The 14,542-nt window shown below is 45.7% G+C and overlaps 1 protein-coding gene across 1 annotated transcript; it reads right to left on the bottom strand.

The window, feature by feature from the left end:
• Nucleotides 1–680: 680 nt before the first annotated feature.
• DACT2 (dishevelled binding antagonist of beta catenin 2) lies at nt 681–13,308 on the bottom strand. Its single transcript, XM_048298160.1, has 4 exons — nt 12,384–13,308; nt 6,511–6,643; nt 4,790–5,077; nt 681–3,280 (listed from the first exon to the last, which is right to left on the bottom strand). Exons 1-4 carry the CDS (start codon nt 12,948–12,950, stop codon nt 1,482–1,484), a joined length of 2,787 nt encoding a protein of 928 aa, XP_048154117.1. The 5' UTR covers nt 12,951–13,308; the 3' UTR covers nt 681–1,481.
• Nucleotides 13,309–14,542: the final 1,234 nt, after the last annotated feature.

Here is a 14,542-nt window from a genome sequence, read left to right as displayed (position 1 = left end):
CCAAAGAATAGAAAGCATTGGGTAAAAGTTTAGTCTTTCAATATTTCTGTTTTCTACTGAATCCTTGGAGTAAACAAGCACTCTTTTACCCAGTTTCTGCAAAGCACTTGCCTTTTGTTTCAGACCCAGTACAGGCAGCTGAATGAGGTAATGCCTTTATCTCCTAGGCCAGGAATGTACCCAGACTGAGCACTGAAATAGGGTAGGGGGATAATACCTGCTCTTTTGTAAATTCAGGTGAACTTCAGCTCAGCTTACAGATTTCTGTGCTCAGAGGAAAGAATTAGGACTGCTTGTCTGAACACAAAAAATTGACTTCTTCAATTTAGGCATTGATACACAGCTTCATATCAGTGCCCTCAAATGCATTCGAAACACATTACATATACATAAATATATGTTTTAAATTAAGAGTGTCTTGTGACTAAATTGCATCAGTTTAAGTGAGTTAAACACTACCCTGTCCTCAATAAAAATACCATTTTCAAATTCTTTCATTTAGAAGGAGGTGCTGAAATTCCTGATTTAGAAGGTGAGCAGACCCTGGTTCTGACTGAGCTACAGTGATCCTCTGAAAATATAAAAGGACCCCTCTGCACAGTGATCATAAAAACACAAGTCTGTTTCACCATTAGAGACCAAAATAATTTTCTTTAGACATCAAAATCAGACAAGCATAATTTTCAGAAGTACATTAAATAGTATTTATTGAGTTTGCAATTTCAGGGGCAAAGCTATAATCTCAGTCCCAGTTAATCACACACTGTGGCACGTCGCCCTCCTGTTCTTTCATCCATTGAACAAATGAACAATCACATGGAACATCATAAAGAGGGGGATTGAAAAAACAACCCTATACTGTTTTGAAAAAAGGAAGCAAACTGAAGTCTTGTTCTCATTCACAAATACACTTGCCTTCTTGATTAAACATACTATGTTTTTATGGAGAACAGACTCAACCTCCTGATGTTTGGGAGAAGGTATGGGATGGTTGATCTGAAAGAAAGTAAAACTATGCAGAACAGAGCTTTTCCATATGACCACAGTAACAGCTAGATGGTTAATACAGGTTTCAGACTGTAAAGAATTCCTCACAAGAGGGAAGCACACTTTCTCCGTAGCAAATCTTTGCATCTGGACTGATTCTGTGGGTGCATATGGTTAAAAAAACCACCAAGGGCCTGCCTGTAAAATCTTATGGCAGAGGTTGTTTTCATTTTCACCATGGTGACCCTTCTGGATAATTAAAAAAGTCATCACATAATATACACAGAGATTCATATTTACAGAATAAATGGCAAAAGAGGGAATTAGATACAGTGACATTTATGTCCAGGCATTAACGAACAAGATCCCTTGTGTAGACTCAGGGATTATTCACAGCTCCTTTAAGAAAGTCCTTTTCTCTGCATGAGTCCACTAGTTTTGCAGATGAGAGACAACAGGATGTCTCACTGTAAGAAATAGATGCTTGCTCTCCCTTAAACCATGGTCATGACCTTCAGAGAGGCAGGTTGGAACCTCCTTATCTTCTTCTTTAGTGCCTTTGAAGCTTTGATGCGACAGATTTTGGGCACTGGAGGAAGAGGCTTGGAAGAGGACTGGACAGTCACCGATTGTCTGACTGAACCTTCAGGCCAAATCAGCTCACTTTCATCCTCCTCATCATAGTCAAGGGCAAGGCTACTACTGTTACTGCTGCCATCCGAATCGCTTTCACTGGACTCACTGTCCCCAAATCGGTTGGTTGTGAAGTCGCTGGCCTCCCCTTCGCTGGTCTCTGCGATGGTGGAGTGAAAGAGGGAGGCGCACTCTGCAGAGTACTCAGAGTGGTCTGACTCGCTTTTGGCATAATCTCCGTGGTGCTGACCCTTGGAGCGAGCCCTCATGCTGACAGTGCGCAGGACGCCGGCTCTCCTTGCCGGCTGCCTTGGTGCTCCCAGGCCAAAGCTGTGAGACAGGCTGGCCGGGTGTGCCTTGGCAGAGATCTCCACTGTGGACTGCCACTTGCGCTGCTTCTTCCTGTTGGCTGTGTCTACGCAAGCTGCCTCGAGGGAATACAGTGCATTGGCAGAGGCTCCGTAGAGCTCTGGCCGGGATGGCACAGTGGGGAGCCTGACCTGCACCGGGAACAGACTCGACTCCGAGCATGACCTGCCAGCCATGTCACCAGAATATGAAGGTCTCCGCACAAGGCTCTTCATTCCTTGTGGTCTTTGGAGCTGATTCCACTCAGCAGGCAGCTTGGTGGCCCCCTGAGACCCTTTCACCTTCTCCATGCAGAAGGCCTGCTTCCCTGGCCGAAGTACTTTTTCGCTGTTCCTCCTCTTTATCTTCACTGCCTTCGTTTTGGAGCTGGCAAACTTTACCCGGACTTGGTGGGATTCTGCCGGGACAAACTGAGCATGAACAAACTCAGCTCGTGCCACTCGTTCATGACCCCCAGCGTAAGCCAACTTGGCATTACCACACCTTTTGATGGGCAGTTTTTTGGGTGGGACAGCTTTAGCATTCCAGGTGTCTGGGCTGGAGTCCTCCTGACACAGCTGTGAGTAGGACAAACAGCGCTCCATGCTGCTCTCTGTTGCTTCTGCCAGAGAAGAGGCCCTTGCTGCTGACTTGGCAGGATAACAACTATTCACAGCTGATGGCTCTGTGTCAGGCCGAGTGGATGACTGCTCTTCATTCATACAGCTCATGGTCTCCTGCTGCTTGGCACATTCCCCCTCTGGCACCTCTCTTGACAGCTTCCCTTCAGCTTTGTTACTTTCCAGAGAACTCGTCTGTTTTTCCAGCTGGCTACTGCTGCTGTTAATTTTCACTCCACCGGTGCTGGGGGTTATAATGAGTCTCTGGTGCATTGTGGCTGGCTGGCTCTTTGGTGAAACCCACTCACTGGCCTCAGCCCGACTGCTCCCTTTGCACCTCGTCAGCTGCAGCAATTTATTGATGTAACCCCCTGGCTTGGCCTCAGTGGTTGGCCTAGTCTTGATCAAGCTGGGACCTGTCATACTAGGCAAAGGTTTGCTGGGAGGGGCTTGGAAGTCTGATTCTGGGGATGTTCCCACCAGGGAGAAAAGGGGACTTTGTAAAGCCACTGCATGGAGGGGGCTTGGGTAAGGATACACATCAATGCCATTCTTAGAGACCAAGTCGTTCTGGAATTTGGGGTCCATGCTGAGCAAGTGCATGTCTCCACTATGGCACAGAGGCAACATGGACTTGGGATCCATTTCTTTTTGAAATCTAGCGTCTGCTGGAATGAGTCTTTCCAAGTCACCTATACGGTGGATGAAAATAAACAACCTAATTAAATCACAAACAATTACATTCAACCTGGTTCATGCTAGAAGTGCTATTTCAGAGAGATGTGATAGCTTCTACTAAAAAAGATCAAGAACGTAATTTCAGCTTTGCAAGGTCACTGAATTGCTTTAAAGCTTTTATCACCTAAGCATAACAGAGTTTAGAATGCCTTTTAATGACAATAATAAAACTTACCTTTACAGGAAATTTAAACTTTGCTACTTGGATGAAAGTAAATCTGCGCATATATAAAAATGTTCTAAAATGTCACAGACCAGCAGGACCCCAACTAGACAAAAAAAAAGGGATTATTTTTATTTCTTAGCAGAGAAGCCACAGAAAAATGAAATGAAGAATCTTTATTTTCGCAGGGGAAAACAATCTGAGGCTAACTACTCAGGCAAGTGGGAAGTCTAGTCCCTGAAGATGACATTCATAGACACCAATTCAGATCTCTTCAATTCTGGAGTACTGTCAAGGTTGCTATAATTTACTCTTGACTGCAGCATCCTCCTCCCAGAAGCATCTCCTATGCACAGAGAGGAGAGGCTGTGTTCTTGCATGAAGAAAGGTTGTTCCATCCAGACATGTCATTCAAGAGAGCACTGTGGTGCTGTGTTACCTCTGGGAACACTAGAACCAGTTAGCTAGGATTTCTCTACACTACAGTGCAGACTTCAGTGCCAATAAATCCTCCACTAACCAATTTCCTGGCTGCTTCATGCTATTGTGAAAACCCAACCATCACATTCAACCACACCATTCACAAACTATATGAATAGTCACGTGATGATTATCTGTGTCCTGTGACAGGAAGCTTTTAAAAGACTCCAAAATTTTGGGGTAGTCTGCAGCATCCTACCTATGCACAGGCCTGCCACAGCAAAGGTTAGGATGATGATTTCTCTAACAATTTCATAATGAAAATTCTTTAGGAAATCGTTGGCAGTGTGTAATGGTGTGCTCTTGTGCAGACAAACCAGGAAGGAGTCAAAAGCATGCTGTGCTTGCAGTATCTCAGCAAGCTTTCTGCTTGCCACTGAAAGAAAAGGCAATTGGTCTGTACTTGCAGTTTCTTCTACGGAGAGAAAAAGAGACTTTCTTCCCCTCTCCAAATGATAATTTTCTGAAGTAAAATCTTGCTTCACTTCCTGCAATGTGGCCAACTTTGTAAGAATTGTTTCTTCAAGACTATACCCACTACTACCCCACTACTTTTGTTTCTCGCTGTGAAGGAAATAAGACGCTGTAGCAAGGAAGAAGGGCTGAAGGAGGCCGGCAGTCTCTCTACCACACCCCTGCTCAGTATCGAGGGAAAGTTGGACAGTAAACAGTTTGGCTGTGTGGTTTTGATCCATTCTCACTTTCTGTATTGAAAATGAGTACTAAATATTAATTAAACATGGCTAAACAAGGTCCTAAAAGTAATAACCAGAAATCTGCCCTTCTCTTGAATGAAATATCCAGTTTTGCCATCAATTACCTGTGGAAACTGGCCTTGGTCTGGATCTGGCAGGAGTCCCAGAAACATCTCTGCTAGCTGCAATCCGACATCCATCGCTGACATAGGTTCCCTGCTGTTGGAAGCTGGTGGTGTGCACAGTAGTTTCATCTGCAGACTTGGGCCGGTAATCAAACACACTGAGCCTCGCTTTAGGGTATTGAGAGCTGGGCAAGAGACTGGTGTGGGAGGAGGAGATGGACTCACTGTACACAGAGGTGCAAGAATTGGAGAGTGAGCAAGACCCACCGTCACTCAGGTCATAGAATCCTGCAGAGTTAAAATAAACAGTACATTTCATATTTATAGCACCTAAACATGCTCAGTAGAAGAAAAGTGCAGAAAATAAAACACATCTTCATTTGCTATGTACCACAAGCCTAAATTTATGGTCATTTATTTAGGTAACATTAGCAGAGGTAAACTCTAATTCAACCAGCATTTATTGGGCTTCTGCATATTTACTTAGGCCCTGAGCCAGCTTGGCACGCACATGCCTGCTTAGTTCTGAGGGTGGGATGGGATGAAGCGCAGCACCATCATACCCAGGTCTTCACTGGAGAATGTATTTGGGGACTATGATGCAACTAGTGTAAGACAGGGACCTCTGACACTGCTGCAACTTGTGCTAGGTGCATACAAGCACAGACTGGATGGGAAAGTACAGTAAACTAGCCTGTGATCAGACCTTCCAAGTCTATGATAGCTGGAATGTCTAAGGGCAGAGAATGGAGACAGTCTTCTCTCTCCAGGTCTCGAGATCATTTCCAATTAATTGTGGAAGCATTAAAAAAGGCTTTGTATAAATTCAAGCTAGGACATTTTATTACTCTTCTCTATAACAGAGAATGAGTATCTTCTTTTGAACTATGTGCATGTGCCTAAGTGCACAACTCCTGAACTTAAACACATAACAGCAACTTGCACTTTTTATATGCACTCTAAGTACCAGGCTGCAAATCCATATGCTGTAAAAAAAAAAAAATTAAAGAAATATTTCCTTTCTCACTGAAGACTTGAGGCAAAAATTCTTTTTAAAAGAACCACTTTCACTGTCTCTCACTAGATAACAGAAACCGGTTTTAACAGACATCCTAGCTATAGAAGTCTGCAGTACAGCTCTCTCTGTGAATCAGACCAGAAACCCGATACCCAGTATCTTTCTGTCCATGAGAGCTTTACTCTGTTGGGGTAGTTTTTCTCAGTGTCTTTTAATAGTGCTGTTTTGCCTCTACATAAATTCATTTGACTAGAGCACTGCGGTCGTGATTTCCAAAGACCCAGTGAGGTTCAGAACCTTTCCTGGATTCAAGCAGAGCGTTGATATTGATATTGGTCTCCTTCACTTCTTTTAAGTACTCTAGCCATTTTGCCAATGATCCTTCTACACTGCACGAGGTAATTAGTAAGTAAATCTGTCTCTTTCTCCTTCCATGTGTGGCTACAAGGTTCATTAAAAAAAAAAAAAAAATTAAAAATCCAGAAAGAATACTGCTTGAGGGAGTGAACTCTTTCCAACTAAATCAACTTTGCATGAGAATTCCTAGCAGCTCTGTGAGCCCACTCTGTGCCAGATAACTATTATCCACCTCAGCCATGGTGCACTGTTTCTGACCAAACAATACAGAGAGTTTTGCTTAGCAGTTGACACTCTTCAGTTCTCCTACCATGTCCCCGGGAATAAACAGCCAAGTGCACATTACCTGAGCTGGGCCGGCTGTCACTATCCAAGAATTCACTGGAGGTCTTACTGACGTCCAATTTCAGCTCACTTATTCGCTGGTCTAGCTGATCCAGGTGGCTTTTCAGGCCGACATCCTGTCTCCTCAAATGAGACTAAATGAAGGGAAGAAGGAGGAAATGAAGAATAATCACTGTTAGAATCTCGGCAGCAATGCATCAATTCAGGCCACCTGTGCCAGCAAGATTCTATTCTCATCAAGCGTTTTCTTTAGCTAGGGACTGTTGCAGTTGGCTCTCTGTAACAACACTGACCTAACGGACAAGGACAAAACATTTCATTTCTCAGTATATATTGTCTTCTGCCCAGCTCAACATGTTCTCAAAACTCACTCTGAAGATATTTATTTTAACTTTTGGCTTTTTTGTTACACCCATGGCATAGGACAGAAGTCTTTTAACTAATTAACATATTCTGATTGCACTGCACTTTGCCATACACTGCCTCTGAGCAGAGGAGGAGATAAACATTACGGGTAGTCTGCATGAACTCTTAAGATCTGGCGGATGAAAGGAAACCGCTGTGGTTGAGGTACCTCATTGCTGTACCAAGTACAAGCAGCATAACCACTCCAGTAAAACCTTGGCTTTGATGACATCTTTATAGTTGAAAGGATAAACTGCAAGAATTGTGACATCTATTTTACTGCAAGTTTTTCTTGGTTGTCTTGTGGCCAGTTATTTCCATGCATTTTCTGCAAGGAGAAGGTGGCATTTGAAGACAGTGGGAAAACTACTGTATTTAAAATAAATGGTGTCTCAAGATTGTGAATAATCCTTCAGAAGCCAGCAACTAGATCTGTTCCCTGCTGCAATCACTGACCAGGCTGATCTGAGGTAACAGCTCCTGCAGTTGCTCCCCCAGTATTTATGCCGTCAGCTTGGCGAGGCAGATGGCCAGGCATTAGGTACCAGCCAAAGAACCACAGTTGGTTTCTGTCACAAACTTCTCACATGGCACTTGGCAAATTATCTAAAGCCCAGTCACTATTTAGACAGCTTCTAATTACATCACACCTCACCATCCATCCTACAGTACTTTACAGAAAGGTGGTCTCTTGAAGTTGGTTGTAAAGTTGGGCTCAAAGCCCTCAAGGGGATGGGTTTCCATGCAGTAATGGTAAGAAAAACATTAAGAGTCTTCTTTATGTGTACATTTCATATTTAAAAACACAAGTGGCAGTTCTAGCAGCATTTCCAAACTCAAATATATATAAAAAAAAAATCTAGGTCCCTTGAACCAATTAAAGTTATCTTAAAAATTAAATGACATGCAGAAAATCAAGATCACATTTTTGCCCCTGCTTTTCTTTTGTACTAATTATTCAGCTTTTAACATTTGCATAGGTTTCTCCATAGCTATAAATACTAAAAGAAAAGAAAGCTAAGATCCCAAGGTAATCAGGAAATTATTAGAAATTGTAAGACAAAAAAATACAGATGTCCTGTGTTTCACAAGAAAACTCTTGGGGCTGGTGATGCTGCTGAGAAAAAAAAAAAAAAAAAAAAGATATTTTTATCATGCTTTTACAGGGAACTGGAGGAACATGTAAGACACAAGAAATAAAGCCCCTTCTTGTTAGTCACACATCTAGAAAAGTTTAAACTCAAGAGACTCATTACTTCCTAGGAAAATCCATAGTGATTTTCCCTCTTCCTGTTTCACATAAACAAAAAAGAAGGGAAGAACTGGATAATAAAGGAGATTTTCTATTCCATCTGAATGATGAATGTAAGATCTCAGTACTTCTTTATTTTGTGGTAAAAAAGCAAAACCATGCTGTGCCTTCTTCAATCCCACCTACTCAGGAAATCACAATGTTTTGTTTTCATGGCTGGAATTAATTGCTTAATGATTAATGTTTTGCCAGCCAATCCCTCAGTCTGTGGTTTCTGATTAATGACAGAGAGGCCACAAGGCTCTCAGGTATTCAAACATTATTTATTATACCTCCAGGTTCTGTCTGTGCTTTCACAGCATTTTAACCAACACACATGATTTACATCATCGTTTTTAACCCTTTTATGGTGCCTCACACCATCGGGTTTTCACATTTCCAGCCGCTGCCATAGCTTTGATCTTTCAGTTAACTACTTCTGCACTCTAAGAAGAGAGGCATTCCTCAAACCATTTGGATAAGAATGACTTTTCCGGTGTGTTTGTTTCAAGCTGTTATTGCTCCAATACCCATGCTAGGCAGCACTCAAATCAGTAAACCCTAAACACGCTCTCAATTCACGACACGAATTTTACATGTGACAAAACCTTGTAGGTAAAACCATCTGTTTGCTTTGAGCAATGCAGCTGTGAAGACTTCTGGATGAAACTTTCCCAATCACCTTGTACTATCAATGGACTACAGTTTTGGGGAGCCAAATCTGGGATGTCATCCTACCAGCCACTTCTTAGAAGGAAGAACACACTCTGAAAAGCAGGTTCGTTTACACCAACACAAACTGGCATGCCAAATCAAAGCACCAAAACTCACTGGTCATACTTGACTATTCTTCTCAACTAATAATCTCTTCAGTCAAAGGTGGGGGGGGGGGGGGGGGGGGTGTTGATTCTTGGTTGTAGATTAGCATCCCATAATTCTATTAATGTGACTTCATTCTGGAATGCACAAAACATAGCATTCTTTTCTAGTTTTGCCCATCTAGAAGTTAGTCACCCCTGGGTCTTTTTGTCACTGGTGGTGCAAAGCAGCCAGTTTCAGAGGAAAATTACTCTCATCTATCCCAGGCACTTGTAATAGACCAAGGTGAATTCCTTCTGGAAGGACCTCTTTCTCTCAGCTGACAAAATTTTAAGTTTGTTTATTTATAAATACATAAAATCCCTGGTTTAAAAGATGTTTTCTTCTATTTAAAATTATCTAAAGGGAAAAGAAACTGTTTAAAATGCAGGGTACCAAGCGTTTGCTTTTTCTCTTCAGTATAATGTGTCCCTTGTCACATTTTTATAACATCATAAACCACCTGAAAGCTTGCAAAACAAAATCATCAGATTCAAATCAAATCAAGTAAGGTTTATAAATACATCCTCTGAGGAAAGAGCTGAAAAAATACTGGATGTTGCAGCCTTTGATATCCACCTACACTGACAGCGATCATAGATTTCTTTCTTTACATTAGCCTGAATTTGCATCTCTTCTTTTTCCTGTATGTCACCATGATACCGTTCGGCTAAGAGAGGTTTAGCACCTTCAGGATCTCTGATAGTGGGTGGCAATCACTTAACTCTGCTCCTCTTCTGCTACAGAGTTGACCCCGCCTGCGCTGTAGTAATTTGCTGTTGCCAGAAAAGACCCTGGCCACCAAAAAGAGCCACGGTTAGGCAAAAAAGGGCATGTGTTAGAGGCAACAGACCGCCTATAGCAGAGTGCTAGGAAGGCCAGCTGATCACTGTCTCTGGTAAATGTTGTTGGGGATGGGACTGAGATTCTGGAATGGCATCCACACATGGAGCCTACGGCGTCTGATGGCTCTGCTCTATTATTCCCACTAGTCAGACTTGAGTCCTCAAGGGTTCTGCCTCTGCTCTTCTGTTACTCACCCTACCATTACAGGAGAAGCCTGGCTTGATATTTTATCTGCCTTGTTTCCATGCCTTGAGCCACCTTCAGCTGACACAGCTTTCTCATGTTGTGAGGACCAAACTTTTCATGAATTAAACTGTGACCATGTTGAAGCTCAGGGCTACAGTCCTCCTTGAGATTTGGATCAAGGTGCATTGCAAGGCAAAGTCACATTTACCCTGTTAATGAGTTTCTCAATCCCAAATCTTATAGAGCAGCAATCACATTCTCTACCATCCACAGGCCAACAACACTGATGAAGATGTAACACTCATTTAGCAATGCTGTGCTTTGCATTTTCTGTTGTTTTCAGCTTTAACTTCATTTCCTGAGATCATGAACAGAATTTTCATGGGTTTTGAGTGCAATACACTGCTCATGAGTCACGGGAAAGTTTTCAGCCTGCGGTCACTGAGATCCTAGATCTGTGAGCTACTTCTAACAGGACTGTGAAAAGCCTGTTTCCAACTGGGTTTACTTTGCCATTAAGCAGCTTTGAGGTATGCACCTCTACTCAGATATTACATCTGCAATTTGCAGGGGGAAAAAAAACAATAAAGGTACCAGGGGGCCTGAAAAGCACAGTCTGAAAAGCCTTCAGCAGCCATGGGTCAATCAGAAGAGCTTTATATCACTACTTTTAAGTATTCACACACTGTATTTTTACTGAAGAACCTGCCCCTGGATGATTTATGTAGTTCTGAGTCATCTCTCTCAAACTTTATGAACACTTCCCTCCCAGGCATCCCAAGAGACACGTTTACCATAATTGCACTGGCACCTACTGGCGAAATCTGTCCCTCTCTGGAGGTGTGTAGAGTTATTCTTAAGCCCATTCAACTCCTACATTTCTAAATGGCAGCAACTAAAGACCTTTTTTTCCTTCCATTTTAATGGCTAGTTTCTCCCATGTCCTTGGAAAGCCTTGTAAGGTGCAAGCAAAGTCCTGACCAGTTAATCTTCTATTTGAATATTTTATTTGAAAAATATTAAGACAAATGAGCAATTAAAGCACAACAGCTAACATGAAAAAGAGTACAGTCACTATGATCAGAGCTCATTGTGTGATTCTGTTATCCTACTGGCCCCAAACAGGCAATAAATGCCTTCAATTCTTCTGTTTAATTAAAAAAATAAAAAAGTAGAGCCATTACTTAAGATTATCAAGTGGCTGGCTGTCCACTTGTCAAGTATTTTCTTAATTTAATCAAGAAGTGCCTGCTCCTGTATTTTCTCACAGTGGTGGCTAGGTTTCCCTGAAGGTTAAAGCCCATTTTATCCTGAGATGCTGCCTGATAAAGCTACCTACGAAGAGCAAATAACCGTGCTGTTTTCACACCTGATTGATGGCCAAGACTTGCACCAGTACAGCGAGGGAAAGGATTCTGAATTAAGTCTGAGTTTACTGAAGTGTGTAATTGCCTATACTAGAGATTAAAGCCCTTTACCCTTTGATTGTTGTCTCATCTATGAAACTCGTTTCAGCAACAATTCAGATTTTTTTTTTTGTTTTGTTTTGTTTTTTTTTTTTAGTTTCAGAAAAACCCCTGTGGAAGTGGCCGGTGTAGCACTTCAAATACAATGTCTGGCATTCAGTTATTTTTCCCTTTTGATCACGCAATCCGTGGAAAGAACAAAGTACTCCCGTCCCAGGAAGCGTTTCCTGGCAGATCGACTCCCACGGGCGAACAGCCGCGCGGGCACGCATCGGTGCGCGCACACAGGTGAAGGCGCAGAGGTGTGCGCGCACACGCCCACCCAAACCCCCGAGCGCTTATGGAGGTGTATCTCAGCCCGCGTGTCTCTTGATCTCCTATGCAAACGGCTGCTGCCATTGAGAGCTGAGCGCTGTGTTACCGAAGTTAATCATCGCCTACTCCTCGGCTCCGATGAATGAGCGGTGCCGGGTTAACAACTTCTCGCCAGCGCTCCCGCTGGCACAGCGCCCACCACCAGCACTGCCCGCTCCGGGCCGCCCAGGTGAGCTCCGCCCGTCATAGCGGCTGTGGCGGGGCTCGCCCCGACCCTCCCCGGCCCGGCCGCTCGCCCCTGCCTGCGGGGGAGCCGCGGCCGGCGGGGCGGGAGCAGCGCAGGGGCCGCGGCTGCCGCGCCCTGCCCGCCCCCGGTGCCGGCACGGCGCCGGCAGCTCCCGGGTGTCTGGCAGCCCAGGGGCGCGTCCCTCCGCCCGCGCTCGGCACCGCGGCTGGGCTCACGGAGCCGGGAAGTGGGGCAGCGGGGCGTCCCGTCCCGTCCCTTACCAGCTGCTCCTTCAGGGCGGAGAGGGTGGCCTCCAGCCGGTGCTCCTTGCTGTGGGCGGACGAGGGCTGCTGTTCTCCGCCCGCCGCCGGCCGCTGCGGCATGGCCAGGGCGGCCCGCACCAGCTCCCGCTGCTTCTCCCGCAGCACCTGGAGCTCCTGGAGGCCGGCGAGGGCCGCCTGCAGCCTCTCGCCCACCCGGCTGCGATCCCAGCCGCCCGGCCGCGGGGCGCCCAGCAGCATCGTCAGCGCTGGGCCGCGACACCGGCCATGGCAGGGGGGCGGCGGGGAAGATGCGGGGCTGCTCCCGCCGCGGGCCGTGCCTGCGCTCAGGTCCGCTCGCCCCGCTCCGCCGCTGGCACCGGAGCGAGTGAAGAGCGGCCGCAGCGGCTCCTGCGGTTTTGGAGAAGAGGTGGGGACGGGGGAGGGAGAGAGGGAGGGCGGGAGCGAAGGGAAGAGGCTGCGGCTCCAGGCAGCGTCGGGGCCACCTCTCGGGTGGATATGTGGGGAGAGGAGCCAGTGCCCAGCGCTCCCTCCGCCCCGCGCGGGGGCGGCTCCTGCCTGCCCCATCCCTGTCCCTGCCTCTGCCCGGGGGGCTGCCCTTGCCTCGTCCCCCAACCCAGCAGCGAAGAGGGATGGGGCGCCCGCCCTCTCCCGGCAGAGACGGGGGCCGGCAAACCAGCCCTTAGAGCCGGGGTGAGAGCTCCCGTCTCGGCCGGGAGCGAGCCCGGAGATGCTGCGGAGACCGGAGCGGAGCCGGTCGTCCTGCTGCAGCCGCGTGCAAATTACAGTGATGAGAGGGTATGGTGCGGCGAGCGCTCGCGGGTGTAACAACACTTCCCTTGCAAGAACGTGGCGTTTGTGACTCTGTCCCTTCACGTCCTGGCTGGTGGTGCCTCCTGCCAGGCGCAGGCACAGCACTGGCACTCCTCATCTTGCTCTCCAGAAACCAAGCCAACTGGGATCTCACTGCACAACTTCGCTGTCTTGTACTGAATTGTTGAGTCTCACTTTGGAAGCAAGGCAGAGTCCTGTTTTTTGAGGTCCCCCCTAAAGTCGTTTGAAGGGGTCAGGATGTGCTTTGAATGGGACATGAAAACACAGTTGGTCATGGAAATTCACGACCGTGGTGCAGTTGATACCAAGATATGCCGGCATTTAAATCCCAGGACAGTCAGCTGCAGCTTCTTCAGAGGTAGCTGGTTAGCAGGCAGCAAAGGCAGAACGCGTAGTCTGTAGTGATGCAGTAGGGGAGAAGAAGCACTGATAACAAGGGTACGATGAACACAGCAGAGACTATGCTGCAGGAGACATAATTTTTCTGCTGCCTACATGGAAATAGGAAGCATCTACGGATGCCAGTATCACTGTGTGGCACACTCTTGATTGACATGTCAGGAAAGGTGTATTATTCTCCATGAAGCAGAGATCACACGCAAAGCCCATCTGTCCATGGTTATCCTCTGTTCACTCTGTGGCATATCTTTAAAAACTGGCACACTTTAATTTGAATGCTACTTGTCTTTGTGCTGGGATACAAGTTGGGTGAGTGGGAACCAGTTGCTGTCTCATCTGTTCTTCAAGTAGTCTCTTCTCAACACCACGGGTGGGTGGCTGTGTCCACCACTGGGACTGCAACCATCTTATCTTGTACCAGTCTCTAGCTTTAGGAATGTCCGAAGTACTAGAGCAATGTCAAATCCACCTCCTGCTGGGGGCAGAGGGGAAAATGTGTTTGTTCACGGAGTCCTGTGCAACACATTTTTTGACAGTCTCAGTAAGACCCAAGCCTTGCTTTCAGCGTTTCACTGTCAGAAGTTTTCCTGTAGCTTAAAGATTTGAGAACAATATTTACCTTGCAAAGTTGAACTGTGTCCAAAGGGGTCCTGAGAGGTCCTACTCTGACAAATTGTGTAGAAATATTCACAAATGTCTCCAGCTGCAGATGGAACAAGAATGACTGGTGTTAGTGTACAGTGCTTAGTTAACATGCATATGTGGTATGACTTGTATGACATCACCTTAGTCATGTTTTTTGTTGCTGGTTTGTTTTTTTCTCTTTAATGAATGCCTTTGCTTCTCTTCCTTAACCATTCATCTCATGGAACTCCCCTGTGCAGAACAATGCCTCAGTGCCATGATGACTGAACTATTAATCTACA

Source organism: Corvus hawaiiensis, chromosome 3 (assembly GCF_020740725.1).
Source record: "Corvus hawaiiensis isolate bCorHaw1 chromosome 3, bCorHaw1.pri.cur, whole genome shotgun sequence".
NCBI lineage: Eukaryota > Metazoa > Chordata > Aves > Passeriformes > Corvidae > Corvus > Corvus hawaiiensis.
The sequence above is the reverse complement of the archived record's forward strand: the minus strand, read 5'-3'. Positions and strand labels throughout refer to the sequence as shown.